Below are 25,069 nucleotides of genomic sequence, written 5' to 3' on the forward strand. Positions count from 1 at the left end.
AGGGTGAAATTTCTGTGTGGACTCGTGTCCCCCCCGGTGCCCTACAAAACCCCCCTGGTCTGCCCTCCGAAGACGCGGGTACTTACCTGCAAGCAGACCGGAACCGGGGCACCCCCTTCTCTCCATTCTAGCCTATGTGTTTTGGGCACCACTTTGAACTCTGCACCTGACCGGCCCTGAGCTGCTGGTGTGGTGACTTTGGGGTTGCTCTGAACCCCCAACGGTGGGCTACCTTGGACCAAGAACTGAACCCTGTAAGTGTCTTACTTACCTGGTAAAACTAATCAAAACTTACCTCCCCTAGGAACTGTGAAAATTGCACTGTGTCCACTTTTAAAACAGCTATTTGTCAATAACTTGAAAAGTATACATGCAATTTTGATGATTTGAAGTTCCTAAAGTACTTACCTGCAATACCTTTCGAATGAGATATTATATGTAGAATTTGAACCTGTGGTTCTTAAAATAAACTAAGAAAAGATATTTTTCTATATAAAAACCTATTGGCTGGATTTGTCTCTGAGTGTGTGTACCTCATTTATTGTCTATGTGTATGTACAACAAATGCTTAACACTACTCCTTGGATAAGCCTACTGCTCGACCACACTACCACAAAATAGAGCATTAGTATTATCTATTTTTACCACTATTTTACCTCTAAGGGGAACCCTTGGACTCTGTGCATGCTATTCCTTACTTTGAAATAGCACATACAGAGCCAACTTCCTACACCAAAAATTCATTCTTAGACAGATAATCCAAAAATCATACCGCCAAGATCTAAACTAATGAATCCTTAACACTGTTGCTGAAAGAGGTGATTGAATGGTTGGTTAAAGGAGAAATTGCAAGGTTAATAAACGTTGACTCTGTGTTTTTGAGACTAATACTTGACGTCAGACATCTGAACATAAAGTTAAGGATAATGATACTGTAGGAAGTTGGCTCTGTATGCACTATTTCAAAGTAGGGAATAGTATGCACAGAGTCCAAGGGTTCCCCTTAGAGGTAAGATAGTGGCAAAAAGAGATAATACTAATGCTCTATTTTGTGGTAGTGTGGTCGAGCAGTAGGCTTATCCAAGGAGTAGTGTTAAGCATTTGTTGTACATACACATAGACAATAAATGAGGTACACACACTCAGAGACAAATCCAGCCAATAGGTTTTGTTATAGAAAAATATATTTTCTTAGTTTATTTTAAGAACCACAGGTTCAAATTCTACATGTAATATCTCATTTGAAAGGTATTGCAGGTAAGTACTTTAGGAACTTTAAATCATAAAAATTGCATGTATACTTTTCAAGTTATTGACAAATAGCTGTTTTAAAAGTGGACACTTAGTGCAATTTTCACAGTTCCTAGGGGAGGTAAGTATTTGTTAGGTTAACCAGGTAAGTAGGACACTTACAGGGCTTAGTTCTTGGTCCAAAGTAGCCCACCGTTGGGGGTTCAGAGCAACCCCAAAGTTACCACACCAGCAGCTCAGGGCCGGTCAGGTGCAGAGTTCAAAGTGGTGCCCAAAACACATAGGCTTCAATGGAGAAGGGGGTGCCCCGGTTCCAGTCTGCCAGCAGGTAAGTACCCGCGTCTTCGGAGGGCAGACCAGGGGGGTTTTGTAGGGCACCGGGGGGGGACACAAGCCCACACAGGAATTTCACCCTCAGCGGCGCGGGGGCAGCCGGGTGCAGTGTTAGAACAAGCGTCGGGTTTGTAGTGTTAGTCTATGGGAGATCTCGGGATCTCTTTAGCGCTGCAGGCAGGCAAGGGGGCGGTTCCTCGGGGAAACCTCCACTTGGTCACGGGAGAGGGACTCCTGGGGGTCACTCCTCCAGTGAAAGTCCGGTCCTTCAGGTCCTGGGGGCTGCGGGTGCAGGGTCTCTCCCAGGTGTCTGGACTTAGGATTCAAAGAGTCGCGGTCAGGGGAAGCCTCGGGATTCCCTCTGCAGGCGGCGCTGTGGGGGCTCAGGGGGGACAGGTTTTTGTACTCAGTCTTAGAGTAGTCCTGGGGTCCCTCCTGAGGTGTTGGATCTCCACCAGCCGAGTCGGGGTCGCCGGGTGCAGTGTTGCAAGTCTCACGCTTCTTGCGGGGAGCTTGCAGGGTTCTTTAAAGCTGCTGGAAACAAAGTTGCAGCTTTTCTTGGAGCAGGTCCGCTGTCCTCGGGAGTTTCTTGTCTTTTCGAAGCAGGGGCAGTCCTCAGAGGATGTCGAGGTCGCTGGTCCCTTTGGAAGGCGTCGCTGGAGCAGGATCTTTGGAAGGCAGGAGACAGGCCGGTGAGTTTCTGGAGCCAAGGCAGTTGTCGTCTTCTGGTCTTCCTCTGCAGGGGTTTTCAGCTAGGCAGTCCTTCTTCTTGTAGTTGCAGGAATCTAATTTTCTAGGGTTCAGGGTAGCCCTTAAATACTAAATTTAAGGGCGTGTTTAGGTCTGGGGGGTTAGTAGCCAATGGCCACTAGCCCTGAGGGTGGGTACACCCTCTTTGTGCCTCCTCCCAAGGGGAGGGGGTCACAATCCTAACCCTATTGGGGGAATCCTCCATCTGCAAGATTGAGGATTTCTAAAAGTCAGAGTCACCTCAGCTCAGGACACCTTCGGGGCTGTCCTGACTGGCCAGTGACTCCTCCTTGTTGCTTTCTTTGTTCCCTCCAGCCTTGCCGCCAAAAGTGGGGGCCGTGGCCGGAGGGGGCGGGCAACTCCACTAAGCTGGAGTGCCCTGCTGGGCTGTGACAAAGGGGTGAGCCTTTGAGGCTCACCGCCAGGTGTTACAGCTCCTGCCTGGGGGAGGTGTTAGCATCTTCACCCAGTGCAGGCTTTGTTGCTGGCCTCAGAGTGACAAAGGCACTCTCCCCATGGGGCCAGCAACATGTCTCTGGTGTGGCAGGCTGCTGGAACTAGTCAGCCTACACAGACAGTCGGTTAAGTTTCAGGGGGCACCTCTAAGGTGCCCTCTGTGGTGTATTTTACAATAAAATGTACACTGGCATCAGTGTGCATTTATTGTGCTGAGAAGTTTGATACCAAACTTCCCAGTTTTCAGTGTAGCCATTATGGTGCTGTGGAGTTCGTGTTTGACAGACTCCCAGACCATATACTCTTATGGCTACCCTGCACTTACAATGTCTAAGGTTTTGTTTAGACACTGTAGGGGTACCATGCTCATGCACTGGTACCCTCACCTATGGTATAGTGCACCCTGCCTTAGGGCTGTAAGGCCTGCTAGAGGGGTGTCTTACCTATACTGCATAGGCAGTGAGAGGCTGGCATGGCACCCTGAGGGGAGTGCCATGTCGACTTACTCGTTTTGTCCTCACTAGCACCCACAAGCTGGCAAGCAGTGTGTCTGTGCTGAGTGAGAGGTCTCCAGGGTGGCATAAGACATGCTGCAGCCCTTAGAGACCTTCCTTGGCATCAGGGCCCTTGGTACTAGAAGTACCAGTTACAAGGGACTTATCTGGATGCCAGGGTCTGCCAATTGTGGATACAAAAGTACAGGTTAGGGAAAGAACACTGGTGCTGGGGCCTGGTTAGCAGGCCACAGCACACTTTCAATTGTAAACATAGCATCAGCACAGGCAAAAAGTCAGGGGGCAACCATGCCAAGGAGGCATTTCCTTACAGATACCCTACAAGATGAAACACCATTAATTATGCAAAGCGACTTGCGTGCTGTATCTTTCTATTTAATGATGTAGTAACAGAATTGCCAACCATGGGGGCTCAAGTAGGTTTTTCACAATATTCACACGTTGCATGTCTGGGTGGACAGTTCATCTCGGACGAGATGGCCTGTGTGTATATCCTTACTTCTGTAATTGACTTGTCTGGTTGAATTTTCTGAAGGCATCATTATACTGGATATTGCAGACAAATGCTAGTTTTGCTTTTACCGCCTCAAATTAATTAATAGCTAAAGACCTATTGCAGGAGATAATCTAGAATTTGTTGGAAAAATAAAAATCCAGGTGAGGCACAAATGATCCATGAGTAGAATGCACTCTGCATAAATTTTATGTTCGATGGCATCTGTCGCTGTAGATACACATGGTATGCATTAGCTCGCCATCTGGTGTTGGGTCGGAGTGTTACAAGTTGTTTTTCTTCGAAGAAGTGTTTTCGAGTCACTGGACCGAGTGGCTCCTCCTTCTGTGCTCATTGCGCATGGGCGTCGACTCCATCTTCGATTGTTTTCTTTCTGCCATCGGGTTCGGACGTGTTCCTGTCGCTCCGAGTTTCGGAACGGAAAGATAGCTGAAAACGGAAGATTTTCGACGGTATCGTTGCGATCCGGTTCGAGATAAACACATACGACAACGCATTGAACATCGAAGCGCTTCGGTGCCCTTCGGGGTAGATTTCGGCACACCGTCGGGGCCTAGTCGGCCCGACCGAGTGGATAACAACGCCGATGGAACGGACCCCGTTTCGATTCTGCCATGAAGGCCACAACAAATATCCTTATACGGACCAACACTCGGTCTGTAACCTGTGCCTGTCACCCGAGCACAGCGAAGAATCCTGTGAGGCCTGTCGGGCGTTCCGGTCCCGAAAAACTCTGCGCGACCGTCGAGCGAGAAGACTGCAGATGGCGTCCACGCCAAAAGAGCATCGACAGTTCGAGACAGAAGAGGAACAGGAGGAATCCTTTTCCATCCAGGATTCAGACTCCGACGAACTCGACCATCCAAAAACAGTGAGTAAGACGTCGAGATCAGAAATTAAAAAAGGCAAAAAGGCCCAGGGGACGCCACTGCCAACCGGCCATGGCTCAACCCAAATTCACGGTGACCAACAATCGCCACCGAAAAAGGCCCATTCAGTGTCGAGATCGTCCGACTCCGGTCGAGACACCGGCACGCAGCCTCCTCGGGACCGAGAGAGTGCTAAAGAGAAGCATCGACACCGAGAGTTCGGTGTCGACACGGATCGACGCCGAGACAGTGGCGCCGAAGATCATAGAGGCCAAGATTTTTCGGCACAAAAGAAGAGGAAGGTTACCTCGGAGCCGAAAAAACAAACAACAGGGTTTTCGGAGCCGAAAAAAGCACCAACAGACCCAGTTTCAGGCTCCTATACTGAAGAACTTTCTATGTCTTCACAAATGAAAAGACACAGATTCGAACAGGAACTGCAATCCACTGAAGTGGATCACACACAGAAGCGTATCTTTATTCAGCAGGGGACAGGGAAGATCAGTACCCTTCCACCTGTCAAAAGAAAGAGAACACTTCAGTTTGTAGCACGAGAGGCTCCTCAGCAACAAACAGCAAAGACGGTAACACCTCCTCCCTCGCCTCCACCTGTAACTCCGGCTTCACCAACTTACACCCAGTCACATTCGCCAGCTCACACCTCCATGAGCCACGATGACCAAGATCAAGACGCGTGGGACTTGTACGATGCACCTGTGTCTGATAACAGCCCAGACACATACCCAACTAGGCCATCACCACCTGAGGACAGCACAGCCTATTCACAAGTGGTGGCTAGAGCAGCTCAGTTCCATAATGTGGAACTACACTCTGCACAAGTAGAGGATGACTTTTTATTTAACACCCTCTCCTCCACCCACAGCTCCTACCAGAGCCTGTCTATGCTCCCAGGCATGCTTCGCCATGCAAAGGAGATCTTCAAAGAGCCAGTCAAAAGCAGGGCAGTAACGCCTAGAGTGGACAAAAAATATAAGGCGCCTCCTACGGACCCTGTATTCATCACCTCTCAGCTGCCACCAGATTCTGTGGTGGTAGGGGCTGCCAGAAAACGGGCAAATTCACACACTTCTGGGGATGCACCTCCCCCAGATAAAGAAAGCAGAAAGTTTGATGCAGCCGGGAAGAGGGTCGCTGTCCAGGCAGCAAACCAGTGGCGCATCGCAAACTCACAAGTGCTGCTAGCGCGATACGACAGAGCCCACTGGGATGAGATGCAGCATCTCATTGAACATCTCCCAAAAGATCTACAAAAAAGAGCAAAACAGGTTGTTGAAGAAGGTCAAAACATTTCCAACAATCAAATACGCTCCTCTATGGATGCAGCAGACACAGCCGCAAGGACCATTAATACGTCGGTTACCATCCGTAGGCACGCATGGCTCAGAACGTCTGGATTCAAGCCAGAAATTCAGCAGGCAGTACTTAACATGCCAGTAAACGAAAAAATGCTGTTCGGTCCGGAGGTCGACACAGCCATAGAAAAGCTCAAAAAGGACACTGACACTGCCAAGGCCATGGGCGCACTCTACTCCCCGCAGAGCAGAGGATCTTATACCACCTTCCGCAAAACACCTTTTAGAGGAGGGTTTCGGGGTCAGGCCACACAAGCCAGTACCTCACAGTCCGCACCGTCCACCTACCAGGGACAGTACAGGGGAGGCTTTCGGGGCCAGTATAGAGGAGGGCAATTCCCTAGGAATAGAGGAAGATTTCAAAGCCCCAAAACCACTACCAACAAGCAGTGACTCACACGTCACTCACCCCCCCCACACAACACCAGTGGGGGGAAGGATAGGTCAATATTACGAAGCATGGGAGGAAATAACTACAGACACATGGGTCCTAGCAATTATCCAACATGGTTATTGCATAGAATTCCTGCAATTCCCTCCAGACATACCACCAAAATCACAAAATGTATCAAAACACCATTCACAGCTTCTAGAGATAGAAGTTCAAGCATTACTGCAAAAAAATGCAATAGAATTAGTACCAAGCACACAAATAAACACAGGAGTTTATTCACTGTACTTCTTGATACCAAAAAAGGACAAAACACTGAGACCAATTCTGGACCTCAGAGTAGTAAACACATTCATCAAATCAGACCACTTTCACATGGTCACACTACAAGAAGTGTTACCATTGCTCAAAAAACACAACTACATGACAACCCTAGACCTCAGACGCATATTTCCATATACCAATACATCAATCACACAGAAAATATCTAAGGTTTGTATTCAAAGGAATACATTACTGTAGGAAGTTGGCTCTGTATGTGCTATTTCAAAGTAAGGAATAGCATGCACAGAGTCCAAGGGTTCCCCTTAGAGGTAAAATAGTGGTAAAAATAGATAATACTAATGCTCTATTTTGTGGTAGTGTGGTCGAGCAGTAGGCTTATCCAAGGAGTAGTGTTAAGCATTTGTTGTACATACACATAGACAATAAATGAGGTACACACACTCAGAGACAAATCCAGCCAATAGGTTTTTATATAGAAAAATATCTTTTCTTAGTTTATTTTAAGAACCACAGGTTCAAATTCTACATGTAATATCTCATTCGAAAGGTATTGCAGGTAAGTACTTTAGGAACTTCAAATCATCGAAATTGCATGTATACTTTTCAAGTTATTCACAAATAGCTGTTTTAAAAGTGGACACTTAGTGCAATTTTCACAATTCCTGGGGGAGGTAAGTTTTTGTTAGTTTTACCAGGTAAGTAAGACACTTACAGGGTTCAGTTCTTGGTCCAAGGTAGCCCACCGTTGGGGGTTCAGAGCAACCCCAAAGTCACCACACCAGCAGCTCAGGGCCGGTCAGGTGCAGAGTTCAAAGTGGTGCCCAAAACACATAGGCTAGAATGGAGAGAAGGGGGTGCCCCGGTTCCGGTCTGCTTGCAGGTAAGTACCCGCGTCTTCGGAGGGCAGACCAGGGGGGGTTTTGTAGGGCACCGGGGGGGACACAAGCCCACACAGAAATTTCACCCTCAGCAGCGCGGGGGCGGCCGGGTGCAGTGTAGAAACAGGCGTCGGGTTCGCAATGTTAGTCTATGAGAGATCTCGGGATCTCTTCAGCGCTGCAGGAAGGCAAGGGGGGGATTCCTCGGGGAAACCTCCACTTGGGCAAGGGAGAGGGACTCCTGGGGGTCACTTCTCCAGTGAAAGTCCGGTCCTTCAGGTCCTGGGGGCTGCGGGTGCAGGGTCTCTCCCAGGCGTTGGGACTTTGGATTCAAAGAGTCGCGGTCAGGGGAAGCCTCGGGATTCCCTCTGCAGGCGGCGCTGTGGGGGCTCAGGGGGGACAGGTTTTGGTACTCACAGTATCAGAGTAGTCCTGGGGTCCCTCCTGAGGTGTCGGGTCTCCACCAGCCGAGTCGGGGTCGCCGGGTGCAGTGTTGCAAGTCTCACGCTTCTTGCGGGGAGCTTGCAGGGTTCTTTAAAGCTGCTGGAAACAAAGTTGCAGCTTTTCTTGGAGCAGGTCCGCTGTCCTCGGGAGTTTCTTGTCTTTTCGAAGCAGGGGCAGTCCTCGGAGGATGTCGAGGTCGCTGGTCCCTTTGGAAGGCGTCGCTGGAGCAGGATCTTTGGAAGGCAGGAGACAGGCCGGTGAGTTTCTGGAGCCAAGGCAGTTGTCGTCTTCTGGTCTTCCGCTGCAGGGGTTTTCAGCTGGGCAGTCCTTCTTCTTGTAGTTGCAGGAATCTAATTTTCTAGGGTTCAGGGTAGCCCTTAAATACTAAATTTAAGGGCGTGTTTAGGTCTGGGGGGTTAGTAGCCAATGGCTACTAGCCCTGAGGGTGGGTACACCCTCTTTGTGCCTCCTCCCAAGGGGAGGGGGTCACAATCCTAACCCTATTGGGGGAATCCTCCATCTGCAAGATGGAGGATTTCTAAAAGTTAGTCACTTCAGCTCAGGACACCTTAGGGGCTGTCCTGACTGGCCAGTGACTCCTCCTTGTTTTTCTCATTATTTTCTCCGGCCTTGCCGCCAAAAGTGGGGCCTGGCCGGAGGGGGCGGGCAACTCCACTAGCTGGAGTGTCCTGCTGGGTTGGCACAAAGGAGGTGAGCCTTTGAGGCTCACCGCCAGGTGTGACAATTCCTGCCTGGGGGAGGTGTTAGCATCTCCACCCAGTGCAGGCTTTGTTACTGGCCTCAGAGTGACAAAGGCACTCTCCCCATGGGGCCAGCAACATGTCTCGGTTTGTGGCAGGCTGCTAAAACTAGTCAGCCTACACAGATAGTCGGTTAAGTTTCAGGGGGCACCTCTAAGGTGCCCTCTGGGGTGTATTTTACAATAAAATGTACACTGGCATCAGTGTGCATTTATTGTGCTGAGAAGTTTGATACCAAACTTCCCAGTTTTCAGTGTAGCCATTATGGTGCTGTGGAGTTCGTGTTTGACAGACTCCCAGACCATATACTCTTATGGCTACCCTGCACTTACAATGTCTAAGGTTTTGTTTAGACACTGTAGGGGTACCATGCTCATGCACTGGTACCCTCACCTATGGTATAGTGCACCCTGCCTTAGGGCTGTAAGGCCTGCTAGAGGGGTGTCTTACCTATACTGCATAGGCAGTGAGAGGCTGGCATGGCACCCTGAGGGGAGTGCCATGTCGACTTACTCATTTTGTTCTCACTAGCACACACAGGCTTGTAAGCAGTGTGTCTGTGCTGAGTGAGGGGTCTCTAGGGTGGCATAAGACATGCTGCAGCCCTTAGAGACCTTCCTTGGCATCAGGGCCCTTGGTACTAGAAGTACCAGTTACAAGGGACTTATCTGAATGCCAGGGTGTGCCAATTGTGGATACAATGGTACATTTTAGGTGAAGGAACACTGGTGCTGGGGCCTGGTTAGCAGGGTCCCAGCACTCTTCTCAGTCAAGTCAGCATCAGTATCAGGCAAAAAGTGGGGGGTAACTGCAACAGGGAGCCATTTCTTTACAATTACCAATTCAAAGTATTGCCTTTCGGTTTAACAACCGCTCCAAGGGTATTCACAAAATGCCTAGCAGTAGTCGCTGCACACATCAGAAGGCAGCAAATACATGTATTCCCGTATCTAGACGACTGGCTAATCAAAACCAGTTCGCTCACACAATGCTCAAACCACACAAATCAAGTTATACAAACCCTCTACAAACTAGGGTTCACCGTCAACTTTGCAAAATCCAACATTCAGCCAAGCAAAGTACAGCAATATCTAGGGGCCATAATAGACACGACAAAAGGAGTAGCAACGCCAACTCCACAAAGAATTCACAATTTCAACAGAGTCATTCAACACATGTCTCCAAATCAAACAATACAAGCAAGAACAATACTACAGCTCCTAGGCATGATGTCCTCATGCATAGCCATTGTCCCAAACGCAAGACTGCACATGAGGCCCTTACAACAATGCCTAGCCTCACAGTGGTCTCAAGCACAGGGTCACCTTCTAGATCTGGTGTTAATAGACCGCCAAACTTACCTCTCGCTTCTATGGTGGAACAGTATAAATTTAAACAAAGGGCGGCCTTTCCAAGACCCAGTGCCACAGTACGTAATAACAACAGATGCTTCCATGACAGGGTGGGGAGCACATCTCAATCAACACACCATAAGAGGACAATGGAACATACATCAAACAAAACTGCATATAAATCATCTAGAATTATTAGCAGTCTTTCAAGCACTAAAAGCTTTCCAACCAATCATAACCCACAAATACATCCTTGTCAAAACAGACAACATGACAACGATGTATTATCTAAACAAACTAGGAGGAACACATTCAACGCAGTTAAGCTTATTAGCTCAAAACATATGGAAGTGGGCAATCCACCATCAAATTCGCCTCATAGCACAGTTTATTCCAGGGATCCAGAATCAACTGGCAGACAATCTCTCTCGAGATCACCAACAAGTCCACGAATGGGAAATCCACCCACAAATTCTGAACACCTACTTCACACTCTGGGGAACACCTCAGATAGACTTATTTGCAACAAAAGAGAACGCAAAATGCCAAAACTTCGCGTCCAGATACCCACACAAGCAATCCCAAGGCAATGCCCTATGGATGAACTGGTCAGGAATATTTGCTTACGCTTTTCCTCCTCTCCCTCTCCTCCCTTATCTAGTGAACAAATTGAGTCAAAACAAACTCAAACTCATTTTAATAGCACCAACGTGGGCAAGACAACCCTGGTACACAACACTGCTAGATCTTTCTGTAGTACCCCACATCAAACTGCCGAACAAACCAGATCTGTTAACGCAACACAACCAACAGATCAGACACCCAGATCCAGCATCGCTGAATCTAGCAATCTGGCTCCTGAAATCCTAGAATTCGGACACTTACAACTTAGCCAAGAGTGTATGGAGGTTATAAAACAGGCCAGAAGGCCATCCACTAGACACTGCTACGCAAGTAAGTGGAAAAGATTTGTTTGTTACTGCCATCATAATCAGATACAACCACTAGACGCAACTCCAAAACATATAATAAATTACTTGCTCCATTTACAAAAAGCAAGGCTAGCCTTCTCTTCTATTAAAATACACCTTGCAGCAATATCTGCATACCTGCAGACTACCTATTCAACTTCCTTGTATAGGATACCAGTCATCAAAGCATTCATAGAAGGTCTTAAAAGAATTATACCACCAAGAACACCACCTGTTCCTTCATGGAACCTAAACGTGGTCCTAACAAGACTCATGGGCCCACCTTTCGAACCCATGCACTCTTGCGGAATACAATTCCTAACCTGGAAAGTTGCCTTTCTCATCGCCATTACATCTCTGAGAAGAGTAAGTGAAATTCAAGCGTTCACAACACAGGAACCTTTTATACAAATACATAAAAATAAGGTCGTCCTACGACCTAATCCAAAATTTTTACCAAAAGTTATTTCACCGTTCCATCTAAATCAAACGGTAGAACTACCTGTTTTTTTCCCACAGCCAGATTCTGTGGCTGAAAGAGCACTACATACATTAGATGTCAAAAGAGCATTAATGTACTACATTGACAGAACAAAGAACATCAGAAAGACTAAACAGCTATTTATTGCATTCCAAAAACCTCATGCAGGTAACCCAATATCAAAACAAGGTATAGCCAGATGGATTGTTAAATGCATCCAAATCTGCTACCTTAAAGCAAAAAGACAACTGCCCATTACTCCCAGGGCACATTCAACCAGGAAAAAAGGTGCTTCAATGGCCTTTTTAGGAAACATCCCAATGCATGAAATATGTAAGGCAGCCACATGGTCTACGCCTCACACATTCACCAAACACTACTGTATAGATGTGCTATCCGCACAACAAGCCGCAGTAGGTCAAGCTGTATTAAGAACTCTATTTCAGACAACTTCTACTCCTACAGGCTAATCCACCGCTTATGGGGAAATAACTGCTTACTAGTCTATGCATACCATGTGTATCTACAGCGACAGATGCCATCGAACTGAAAATGTCACTTACCCAGTGTACATCTGTTCGTGGCATCAGTCGCTGAGATTCACATGGGCCCACCCACCTCCCCGGAAGCCTGTAGCAGTTCAGAAGTTACCTTCAATTTTGTACATTTGTATATTTATTATTTAAACCTTTAATAGGTACATACTTACACACTTCATTGCGCGGGCACTATTACTATAGTACAACTCCTACCTCACCCTCTGCGGGGAAAACAATCGAAGATGGAGTCGACGCCCATGCGCAATGAGCACAGAAGGAGGAGCCACTCGGTCCAGTGACTCGAAAACACTTCTTCGAAGAAAAACAACTTGTAACACTCCGACCCAACACCAGATGGCGAGCTAATGCATACCATGTGAATCTCAGCGACTGATGCCACGAACAGATGTACACTGGGTAAGTGACATTTTCATTACATTCACATGCAGAATAGTGCAAATGCCTTCGCCTTGTGATGCCACATACTTTAAAAAAGCTGACAGGTATATGCAGAGCCAATCTGTTACGAAGTCTGTAGGTGGCTGTACGAATGGGACACGATCAGTGTTACTTGTAATCTGTGTTATTCGGAGGCTGTGGTGGCAGTTGGTTGAGTTTTGAGGCCATGGGTAGCCTTAACTAAAGCATCTGGTGGTACAGAGTCTGAGCACAATGCTTAAATGAATCTTTGACTGCACTTGGCCATGGGCGACCTGTGATGGCCCAAAATTACACCTGGTGCCTTCAGGTTTCTACATTGAACCAAAACGAACTATAAGAGGCCATGGACTGTGTTCAGATTTCATTGTATACAACAAAGCCAAAACATTAGCCAGAATTCCCATAGGCATGCCCCATTGGAGCTTGGCACACACCACATTACTTTTTGTTGGGCCAACCTGCATTCACTGTGAGAACTTGCTGTGCCTAGGTGATAGTTTAATTGTTTTTAAAAATCGAAAGCTGTGGCCCTTCACTCTGTATAGATAAATGTTTAAGGACATAGTAATTACCTTACTAAAACACAAATGGAGGGGATATTAACGCTACAATCTGAACCCTAAAAGTCAAATTTGCTGCGTCAATGTCATTGATTCATTTAATGCTTAGTGTGATTGCTACACTTTACCTTTTGTTAACCAGTCTCATGCGTTGATTTATTTTGTAGCCCCAGAGACTCTGATGCGAGCCCTAGAGCTTCTGAATTACCTGTCTGCTTTGAATGATGATGGAGACCTGACTGAACTGGGATCCATGATGGCAGAGTTCCCACTGGATCCACAGCTTGCCAAGATGGTTATTGCAAGTTGTGACTACAACTGTTCTAATGAGATCCTATCTATAACTGCCATGCTGTCAGGTAATAGCAGGGAAAGAAATGCTGAAAAAATGATTTTCAAACGATGCCCTTTTTTTCCAAGACATTATATACATTTTTCAGGAAAAATATTAATTCCTTTGTAAGTGGGCAGATGCATAGAATGCTTTTTATGTACCCATCGGGGAAAAATGTGATTCCGGAACCTCATACGTTTCTTTTTCTATAGTGAGGCAAACTGATTTGTTTTTTTTTCTTCTTTTAATTAAATGGATTTTTAAGTTGGTTAGGAATTGAGAAATCCACGTTGAAAACAAAAGCAGCAGTACCTTAAGAACATAAATATTTATTTATCTAGTTGATCCACCTGTATGGCTTATTGGAAAGATCGGTGTAAAATATTGTCAGTTACTTTCTTACTGGAGTGACTAAAACAGCAGATTGGATGCCTGAAGGAACACTAAATGCTGTTCTGCTTTGTGCCTTAGAATAGATACTGCTCAAGCGGCCCATTGCTCAGCCCACCTCCTTACCTTCATAGTGGAAGTTTCAAGTATGATCCTGGTACAAGCCGAATGTGTTTAATGAGGAGCTCCTATTTTTGAGTTCCAGTACCCTAACATAAGATTGTCAGTTTTAATGGCTTGAAGATATTAACCAGCTCACTAGTTAAGGGTAGTTGTTCCCAACAGAAAATCTACATTTTCTTCAGTACACCTTGCAACAAATGAATAGGCCACACTTTCAGTTGTTTTGAAATTATCTAATTTAGCCAAAATGTTTGTTATAGCGTTCTAATAAATAAGGTTCAGTCTCAGAGCAGATGGGCAGGGCAGAATCAAATGCGTTTCATCATGTGCTTCTCTTTGGAAAGGTGGTGGTAGGTTGGTATTTTTTTCCCTTTTTATAATTTGTTTCAGCACTAGAGTTGCCATTTGTTTTAATACTCCGACCTTAATTGCCACGGGCAATCCCGTTTAACTGCATTCCTTGGGTGATGAGACCTACGCTTGACAATCTCACTAACCTCTCATTAAACACTGCTTTTAGTTAAAATATCTACATTTTTAATTAGAAACTACGTACAAAAGAAAAAACATCCCCCTAGGAAAATCTAATCTTTCTTAGATATAACCAACTTCTCAGTCATATTATTGTTTACCTAGCCATGCAGAAGTGCGCTGTCCAGAAACAAGTTGGTGGACTTGAAGTGCATTTGAACTCTGGTAGAGCCTTCCATATTCTCTCTCTCTCTCTTACTGTCGTCTTTGTACATAACTGTTACTTGAAACCACAGCTCCCTTGCCAGACACACCCTTAACTTGTACCAAAGCCAGGTACCCGAGTCTACATCACAATTGTTGTAATTTCCCTCATGGACACTGATGAAAGCACCACAATATATGGTTCTTTGTGTGAAAGCCAGTTTACTTGACACTTACACCCTCCATATGGTGCACAGCTTTATAAATACAGCTACAATTTAATTAAAAACAAATCGATGCCCAATGTGAAGTTGTTGGCAGGAGGTAGAAATTGTTGCATATATTATTGATGCAAACAATATACTTCGACTTGGACTCAGTGATGGTACTGTTTGCACTTTGTCCCATGATGACACAGTAGTAGACATTCTGATATATACATTTTCACCATCAATTTTCTTTGCACCAGATTACATTTTATGCTGATTTCAAGCAAGAATGCTGCAGAAGCAGGTCTCATTCTGCTTTTACCTCCATTTACTATGAGCCAGTGTGCTAGGTTTTTCGTGGTAACCATACATTTAGTTTTCCTTTTTTGAAGTTTATTAAATATTCTAGTACTACGGGCTTTTTAAACCTTCCACATTCTTAACATTTGAACATAAATTTTGTGCTGTTTCGCTGATGGCAAAAAACATGTGTGGTGATAAAGCATTCACATGTTTATTAAAGCAGAATATTCACACTATTCAAGATTAATAGTATTGGTGTATTGCAAGAGCCTGGAATCCAATTTTCAGTGTTTGTTTCACCAATCCGGTCCATTATTAAAATATAAGTGTCAACATTTCACCACACATGATTCTTGGTACAGTTGCCAGCACGTCTTGTAAAGTGTATTTGAGCCCTGTAGGTTGTTCTTTCTGGATAATCCTTTGAAGAGACATAAATGCCTGTTTTTATTACTAGACACAGTAATCCGGTGTTTTGTAGTTTTGAATCCCTCTTGTCTTGCAGATGTGGTTAGGTGTTGATGTACCACTGAAAGGTAGTAAACAGTCCAAGATGCAGTTGGAGGCCATCAAAAGTCCCATCCTGCCCTGCCCTATGCTCTGAGCTGACCTAGCTAGGCCTTGTTCCTCTGTCTGTGAATGCGTGACTCATCGATATGGGCATTTGTGTTGGGCCCATACCAACCTTGTTTAGTCCCACAGTGTTTTGTTCGACCTACCGAAGCCAAGAAAGCAGCAGATGAAGCCAAGATGAGGTTTGCCCACATTGATGGCGATCATTTGACGTTGCTGAATGTCTACCATGCTTTCAAGCAAAGTAAGTGGATTACGTTTTTTAAATATAGTTTGTCCTATTAAGTAGATATATGCTTTAAAAGCTATGTTGTACACATTCACTGTATTGATTCTTTGTTGTATACATTCAGAATCTTTATGAGCCTTTCCTAAAATAAGAGTACAATAGAGAAGTTTATTTTTGTTGAAAACGCCAATTAAATGTTTGTGCTTAACAAATGTTTTCTGCATGCCCAGGCTCTTAAACTGTTTAAACACCTTAAGCAGATAAATTGTGATTTGTTAACACACTGGCGTTTTCGGCTCTTTCAGAGTTTAACATTTTTTTTATGTTCATTTTTGATTGCAGATCATGAGTCCGTTCAGTGGTGTTACGATAACTTTGTAAACTACAGGTCACTGATGTCTGCAGACAATGTACGCCAGCAGCTGTCAAGAATCATGGACCGGTTTAACCTACCACGTAGAAGTACAGACTTTACTAGCAGGGATTACTACATAAATATAAGAAAGGCGTTGGTTACTGGATATTTTATGCAGGTAAACATTTGAAAACTTTAGTACCCAATGACTTAATCATGGTAAAAATGCATTTTTGTTACAGCTTGAGTGTTTACAGTTAACACTCTAAAAATGATTACTGTCATAATTATTTAGTACATACATGTCTACTGCGTTACGGTATGTTTTCACACTTGATTCTGATGTCAAGCACTTAATTGCGTTGCCTATTATTAAAATGTATTTTACAGCATCTTTAAATAATTAATTCAGAGGTCAGGTTCAACCAAGCCAAAGTAATTGAAAGTTGCTTTTCTTTGAAGAGGTTTTTGGAATCATCAGATGTGCTGCGACTCCTGTAGTGGGAAATGCTCATGGGCACTGACTGACTAGATTTTTTTTTTTTTTATCTTTCACTATCAGGTTCAGGCGTTTACGGAGAAGGCTCAGTTAACCTTGTAGTGAACAAGTTTTTCGTGCCCGCAGTTTTCAGTACCATTGTGTTGGGATAACATTCCCTTTCTCGACACTTTTGCTGCGCCTCCTTCTCGTATACATTTGAAGGCATCAGCGGCCAATGCTCAACATGCACGACTCTCTGCACCCTTTGGGGACTACATGGTCTACTTTAGCCCTCAACACCAGAGAATGCAGACTGGTTGGCGATGTTGGAACTGATGCCTTTTCAGTGTTGCCCTTAATACAATTTAAGTATCCATGGTCAGACAATCACAGCGTCTGCATTTATACTGTCTTCTGACCACAACAGTACCCCTGTGACTACTGCCTCGCTTTCAGTTTAAAAGAAAACCCCAAGGTACTAAAGGGGAAAGTTCTGGGCTCATGGCAAGACACCAGCAGGTAGACTCCAAGGCTCCAAATATCTTCAGGGAGAAAGATCCCTTTAGCACCAAGATGGGCAAAGAGGCCGGTCCATCAGGAATACCTGCAGCTCCCTGAGCGAAAACACCTGTTTATAGCATGCAGTGCTGCTGATTCCCTGGTACCCACCCTCCACAGACACATGTGTTAAACACATTAATAACTAGTTAACATTGAACAATGCACATAGTGCAATAGGCTACACTAATGTGATAAACATTCCCAAATGCTGTGCGAAAAGCAATCTAGCATGGAGTTTGGTCCCATACATATTCACCCACTGATTGAGGAATCTCACTGCACATTGCGCTTTGAAACATGTTACATTTTTAGAAAAAACTTGTGTAAGGAAATGCCTCCTTGGCATGGTTACCCCCTGACTTTTTACCTTTGCTGATGCTACGTTTTGAATTGAAAGTGTGCTGAGGCCTGCTAACCAGGCCCCAGCACCAGTGTTCTTTCCCTAACCTGTACTTTTGTTTTCACAATTGGCACACCCTGGCACCCAGGTAAGTCCCTTGTAACTGGTACCCCTGGTACCAAGGGCCCTGATGCCAGGGAAGGTCTCTAAGGGCTGCAGCATATCTTATACCACCCTGGGGACCCCTCACTCAGCACAGACACACTGCTTGCCAGCTTGTGTGTACTGGTAAGGACAAAACGAGTAAGTCGGCATGGCACTCCCCTCAGGGTGCCATGCCAGCCTCACACTGCCTATGCAGTATAGATAAGTCACCCCTCTAGCAGGCCTTACAGTCCTAAGGCAGGGTGCACTATACCATAGGTGAGGGCACCAGTGCATGAGCACTGTGCCCCTACAGTGTCTAAGCCAAACCTTAGACATTGTAAGTGCAGAGTAGCCATAAGAGTATATGGTCTGGGAGTCTGTCAAACACGAACTCCACAGCACCATAATGGCTACACTGAAAACTGGGAAGTTTGGTATCAAACTTCTCAGCACAATAAATGCACACTGATGCCAGTGTACATTTTATTGTAAAATACACCCCAGAGGGCACCTTAGAGGTGCCCCCTGAAACCTTAACCAACTACCTGTGTAGGCTGACTGGTTTTAGCAGCCTGCCACACTTGAGACATGTTGCTGGCCACATGGGGAGAGTGCCTTTGTCACTCTGTGGCAAGTAACAAAGCCTGCACTGGGTGGAGATGCTATCACCTCCCCCAGGCAGGAGCTGTAACACCTGACGGTGAGCCTCAAAGGCTCATCCCCTTTGTTTCAGCACCACAGGGCACTCCAGCTAGTGGAGTTGCCCGCCCCTCCGGCCACGGCCCCACTTTTGGCGGCAAGGCCGGGGGAGATAATGAGAATAACAAGGAGGAGTCACTGGCCAGTCAGGACAGCCCCTAAGGTGTCCTGAGGTGACTCTAACTTTTAGAAATCCTTCATCTTGCAGATGGAGGATCCCCTCAATAGGGATAGGAATGTGACCCCCTCCCCTTGGGAGGAGGCACAAAGAGGGTGTACCCACCCTCAGGGCTAGTAGCCATTGGCTACTAACCCCCCAGACCTAAACACGCCCTTAAATTTAGTATTTAAGGGCTCCCCTGAACCTCAAAATTTAGATTCCTGCAACTTAAGAAGAGGACTGCTGAGCTGAAAAACCCTACAGAGAAGACGGAGACACCAACTGCTTTGGCCCCAGCCCTACCGGCTTGTCTCCCTCCTTCGGAAGAAAGCTGCTCCAGCGACACTTTCCTCAGAGGACTGCCCTGTTTCCAAAAGACCAAGAAACTCCAGAGAACAGCGGCCCTGTTCAACAAAGACTGCAACTTTGTTTCCAGAGGAGCAGATTTAAAGACCCCTGCAAGAAGCGTGAGACTTGCAACACTGCACCCGGCGACCCCGACTCGACTGGTGGAGAAACAACGCTACAGGAAGGACCCCCCGGCGACTCCAAGACTGTGAGTAACCAAAGTTGTCCCCCCCTGCGACGCCTGCAGAGGGAATCCCGAGGCTCCCCCTGACCGCCTGACTCTGAAATCCCGACGCCTGGAAAAGACCCTGCACCCGCAGCCCCCAGGACCTGAAGGATCGGAACTCCAGTGCAGGATTGACCCCCAGGAGGCCCCTTGGTCTCCCATTGATTCCTATTACAAACCCGACGCATGTTTACACACTGCACCCGGCCGCCCCCGCGCTGCTGAGGGTGTCATTTTTGTGTAGACTTGTGTCCCCCCCGGTGCCCTACAAAACCCCCCTAGTCTGCCCTCCGAAGACGCGGGTACTTACCTGCTGGCAGACTGGAACCGGGGCACCCCCTTCTCCATTGAAGCCTGTGTGTTTTGGGCACCACTTTGAACTCTGCACCTGACCGGCCCTGAGCTGCTGGTGTAGTGACTTTGGGGTTGCTCTGAACCCCCCAACGGTGGGCTACCTTGGACCCCAATTTGAACCCCGTAGGTGGTTTACTTACCTGCAAGAACAATAACTTACCTCCCCTAGGAACTGTGAAAAGTGTCCACTTTTAAAATAGCTATATGTGTTTCATGTGAAAAGTATATATGCTATTGTGATTATTCAAAGTTCCTAAAGTACTTACCTGCAATACCTTTCAAATGAGATATTACATGTAGAATTTGAACCTGTGGTTCCTAAAATAAACTAAGAAAATATATTTTTCTATACAAAAACCTATTGGCTGGAATTGTCTCTGAGTGTGTGTTCCTCATTTATTGCCTGTGTGTATGTACAACAAATGCTTAACAATACTCCTTTGATAAGCCTACTGCTCGACCACACTACCACATAATAGAGCATTAGTATTATCTCTTTTTGCCACTATCTTACCTGTAGGAAGTTGGCTCTGTATGTGCTATTTCAAAGTAAGGAATAGCATGCACAGAGTCCAAGGGTTCCCCTTAGAGGTAAAATAGTGGTAAAAATAGATAATACTAATGCTCTATTTTGTGGTAGTGTGGTCGAGCAATAGGCTTATCCAAGGAGTAGTGTTAAGCATTTGTTGTACATACACATAGACAATAAATGAGGTACTCAGAGACAAATCCAGCCAATAGGTTTTTATATAGAAAAAAATCTTTTCTTAGTTTATTTTAAGAACCACAGGTTCAAATTCTACATGTAATATCTCATTCGAAAGGTATTGCAGGTAAGTACTTTAGGAACTTCAAATCATCAAAATTGCATGTATACTTTTCAAGTTATTCACAAATAGCTGTTTTAAAAGTGGACACTTAGTGCAATTTTCACAGTTCCTAGGGGAGGTAAGTATTTGTTAGGTTAACCAGGTAAGTAAGACACTTACAGGGCTTAGTTCTTGGTCCAAGGTAGCCCACCGTTGGGGGTTCAGAGCAACCCCAAAGTCACCACACCAGCAGCTCAGGGCCGGTCAGGTGCAGAGTTCAAAGTGGTGCCCAAAACGCATAGGCTAGAATGGAGAGAAGGGGGTGCTCCGGTTCCGGTCTGCTTGCAGGTAAGTACCCGCGTCTTCGGAGGGCAGACCAGGGGGGTTTTGTAGGGCACCGGGGGGGGACACAAATCCACACAGAAATTTCACCCTCAGCGGCGCGGGGGCGGCCGGGTGCAGTGTAGAAACAAGCGTCGGGTTCGCAATGTTAGTCTATGAGAGATCTCGGGATCTCTTCAGCGCTGCAGGCAGGCAAGGGGGGGATTCCTCGGGGAAACCTCCACTTGGGCAAGGGAGAGGGACTCCTGGGGGTCACTTCTCCAGTGAAAGTCCGGTCCTTCAGGTCCTGGGGGCTGCGGGTGCAGGGTCTCTCCCAGGCGTCGGGACTTTAGGTTCAAAGAGTCGCGGTCAGGGGAAGCCTCGGGATTCCCTCTGCAGGCGGCGCTGTGGGGGCTCAGGGGGGACAGGTTTTTGTACTCGCAGTCTTAGAGTAGTCCTGGGGTCCCTCCTGAGGTGTTGGATCGCCACCAGCCGAGTCGGGGTCGCCGGGTGCAGTGTTGCAAGTCTCACGCTTCTTGCGGGGAGCTTGCAGGGTTCTTTAAAGCTGCTGGAAACAAAGTTGCAGCGTTTCTTGGAGCAGGTCCGCTGTCCTCGGGAGTTTCTTGTCTTTTCGAAGCAGGGGCAGTCCTCAGAGGATGTCGAGGTCGCTGGTCCCTTCGGAAGGCGTCGCTGGAGCAGGATCTTTGGAAGGCAGGAGACAGGCCGGTGAGTTTCTGGGGCCAAGGCAGTTGTCGTCTTCTGGTCTTCCGCTGCAGGGGTTTTCAGCTGGGCAGTCCTTCTTCTTGTAGTTGCAGGAATCTAATTTTCTAGGGTTCAGGGTAGCTCTTAAATACTAAATTTAAGGGCGTGTTTAGGTCTGGGGGGTTAGTAGCCAATGGCTACTAGCCCTGAGGGTGGGTACACCCTCTTTGTGCCTCCTCCCAAGGGGAGGGGGACACAATCCTAACCCTATTGGGGGAATCCTCCATCTGCAAGATGGAGGATTTCTAAAAGTTAGAGTCACCTCAGCTCAGGACACCTTAGGGGCTGTCCTGACTGGCCAGTGACTCCTCCTTGTTTTTCTCATTATTTTCTCCGGCCTTGCCGCCAAAAGTGGGGCCTGGCCGGAGGGGGCGGGCAACTCCACTAGCTGGAGTGTCCTGCTGGGTTGGCACAAAGGAGGTGAGCCTTTGAGGCTCACCGCCAGGTGTGACAATTCCTGCCTGGGGGAGGTGTTAGCATCTCCACCCAGTGCAGGCTTTGTTACTGGCCTCAGAGTGACAAAGGCACTCTCCCCATGGGGCCAGCAACATGTCTCGGTTTGTGGCAGGCTGCTAAAACTAGTCAGCCTACACAGATAGTCGGTTAAGTTTCAGGGGGCACCTCTAAGGTGCCCTCTGTGGTGTATTTTACAATAAAATGTACACTGGCATCAGTGTGCATTTATTGTGCTGAGAAGTTTGATACCAAACTTCCCAGTTTTCAGTGTAGCCATTATGGTGCTGTGGAGTTCGTGTTTGACAGACTCCCAGACCATATACTCTTATGGCTACCCTGCACTTACAATGTCTAAGGTTTTGTTTAGACACTGTAGGGGTACCATGCTCATGCACTGGTACCCTCACCTATGGTATAGTGCACCCTGCCTTAGGGCTGTAAGGCCTGCTAGAGGGGTGGCTTACCTATACTGCATAGGCAGTGAGAGGCTGGCATGGCACCCTGAGGGGAGTGCCATGTCGACTTACTCGTTTTGTCCTCACTAGCACACACAAGCTGGCAAGCAGTGTGTCTGTGCTGAGTGAGAGGTCTCTAGGGTGGCATAAGACATGCTGCAGCCCTTAGAGACCTTCCTTGGCATCAGGGCCCTTGGTACTAGTAGTACCAGTTACAAGGGACTTATCTGAAGGCCAGGGTGTGCCAATTGTGGATACAATGGTACATTTTAGGTGAAGGAACACTGGTGCTGGGGCCTGGTTAGCAGGGTCCCAGCACACTTCTCAGTCAAGTCAGCATCAGTATCAGGCAAAAAGTGGGGGGTAACTGCAACAGGGAGCCATTTCTTTACACAAGCCTCCCCCAGCCTACAGGCCAGGAGACTCAGCCCAAGCTGGGAGAGTCTTCCTAGTCTGTCAGGCGAGGAAGAGTAGGAGAAATAGGCTGGTTAGTTGCAGGGCCTACTCTGCCTTACATCCTTCTGTTCAGGTCATTCCCTTTGGGGAACTGACCCACTTCCACAGTGATAGGACCTAGTCTGAATTGCCTCTTGTCTGCCTCTTCAATGTCTCCACCCATTCTTTCTATTTTGGTCTTAGAGGTATCCACCTCTGCTAACCTTATCTTGGCCAGGGTTACCCCTAGCTTACCCAAAGAGGTTACCCAGAGCTGGAGTAACCCCACCATGACCAATAGGGTCAGGGGGCCTAACTTGCTATTTGGCATGGGGTCAGACCACCATGCTAAGGATAGTGCAGCCATAAAGGCTAACACCCAGCAGAGGCCACTGACAGCTGTCAGTGCCCAGAACCACACCTTTAGCTCTTCACCTAAAAGGGAAGGGGCTAAGTTACAGGCTTCTTTGGGTTCAGGTTGCCTGTCTGCTGTATTAGAGTGGGGGGTTACCACATCTTGTAGTAAACACCCTTCTTCCACTCTTTCTTCTGTTAGCTGAGGAGCCACCCACTCAGGTTTAACAGTTGCCTGACTAGCCAGGACTTCTTGTGGGTCAGGTTGGACTTTATCAGGGCCATTTTTGGAGTTCTCCCCTACTGGAGCAGAATCTCCTTGGCTTGCTGTAACCTTGGCTAAAGGTTGTCCACCCTTCCTACTCTGTTTTCTTTTCTTCTTCTTCTGGGGCCTGCTTGCATTTACTGCAGAGGCAGGACTTCCAGAATCCTTGGGAGAGGACTGGCACTGGACCAGTTCCTCTCTTGGGCTCTGACTAACCTCTGGGTAGTCATTTCCAAGGAGACAATCAAGGGGGAGGTCTGTACTGACTACTACCCTTCTCCAGCTAAGAGTGCCACCCACTTCTATGGGCACTAAAGCCACAGGCCTCTTAGTGACCCTGTCTAGGCTAACTCTTACCCTGGCAGTCTCACCTGGGATGTACTGGTTTGAGAGCACCAGCCTGTCATGCACAATAGTGTGACTGGCACAAGTGTCTCTCAGGGCAGTGGTTGGGATTCCATTCACCAGTAGGTGGTGGAAGTGTCTACTTCCCTCTGGAATCTCCAACTCACCTGTTGGGCCCTGTTTCCAGTTGAAGGCTAGGAAGACCTCCTCATCTGAGGAGTCATCTCCCATGGCTACACTGGTTACCCCTGGAATTTTGTTCTGGGGTTTGTTTTTGGGACAAGAAGTGTCCTTGGTGTGGTGCCCAGACTGTTTACAGTTGTGGCACCATGCCTTAGTGGCATCCCAGTTCTTACCCTGGTACCCACCTTTGTTTTGGGTTGTGTCTTGGGGCCCACCCACCTGTTCTGGTTTTTGGGGGCCTACAGAGGACTCTGTTTCTTTGTTTCTAGTGTCACCCACTTTCTCCTGGGGAGTTTTTGTAACCCCTTTCTTTTGGTCACCCCCAGTGGAAGTTTTGGTTACCCTAGTCTTGACCCAGTGGTCTGCCTTCTTTCCCAATTCTTGGGGAGAAATTGGACCTAGGTCTACCAGATACTGATGCAACTTTTCATTGAAGCAGTTACTTAAAATGTGTTCTTTCATAAACAAATTATAAAGCCCAACATAGTCACACACTTCATTTCCAGTTAACCAACCATCTAGTGTTTTTACTGAGTAGTCTACAAAATCAACCCAGGTCTGGCTCGAGGATTTTTGAGCCCCCCTGAATCTAATTCTATACTCCTCAGTGGAGAATCCAAAGCCCTCAATCAGGGTACCCTTCATGAGGTCATAAGATTCTGCATCTTTTCCAGAGAGTGTGAGGAGTCTATCCCTACACTTTCCAGTGAACATTTCCCAAAGGAGAGCACCCCAGTGAGATCTGTTCACTTTTCTGGTTACACAAGCCCTCTCAAAAGCTGTGAACCATTTGGTGATGTCATCACCATTTTCATATTTTGTTACAATCCCTTTGGGGATTTTTAGGATGTCAGGAGAATCTCTGACCCTATTTAAGTTGCTGCCACCATTGATGGGTCCTAGGCCCATCTCTTGTCTTTCCCTCTCTATGGCTAGGATCTGTCTTTCCAAAGCCAATCTTTTGGCCATCCTGGCTAACTGGATGTCCTCTTCACTGGGGTTATCCTCAGTGA

General features: G+C 46.8%; 1 protein-coding gene across 1 annotated transcript in view; it reads left to right on the plus strand.

Annotated features, from left to right (window-relative positions):
* The window catches only part of DHX15 (DEAH-box helicase 15), a 97,696-nt gene that overhangs the window by 55,247 nt on the left and 17,380 nt on the right, over positions 1-25,069 (plus strand). Inside the window, exons 4-6 of the mRNA XM_069205858.1 lie at positions 13,332-13,523; positions 15,893-16,015; positions 16,343-16,533. Of these exons, the coding sequence (XP_069061959.1) occupies positions 13,332-13,523; positions 15,893-16,015; positions 16,343-16,533 (506 nt within the window). The remainder of the gene's footprint in view (positions 1-13,331; positions 13,524-15,892; positions 16,016-16,342; positions 16,534-25,069) is intronic.

This window comes from Pleurodeles waltl, chromosome 1_2 (genome assembly GCF_031143425.1).
Source record: "Pleurodeles waltl isolate 20211129_DDA chromosome 1_2, aPleWal1.hap1.20221129, whole genome shotgun sequence".
Lineage (NCBI taxonomy): Eukaryota > Metazoa > Chordata > Amphibia > Caudata > Salamandridae > Pleurodeles > Pleurodeles waltl.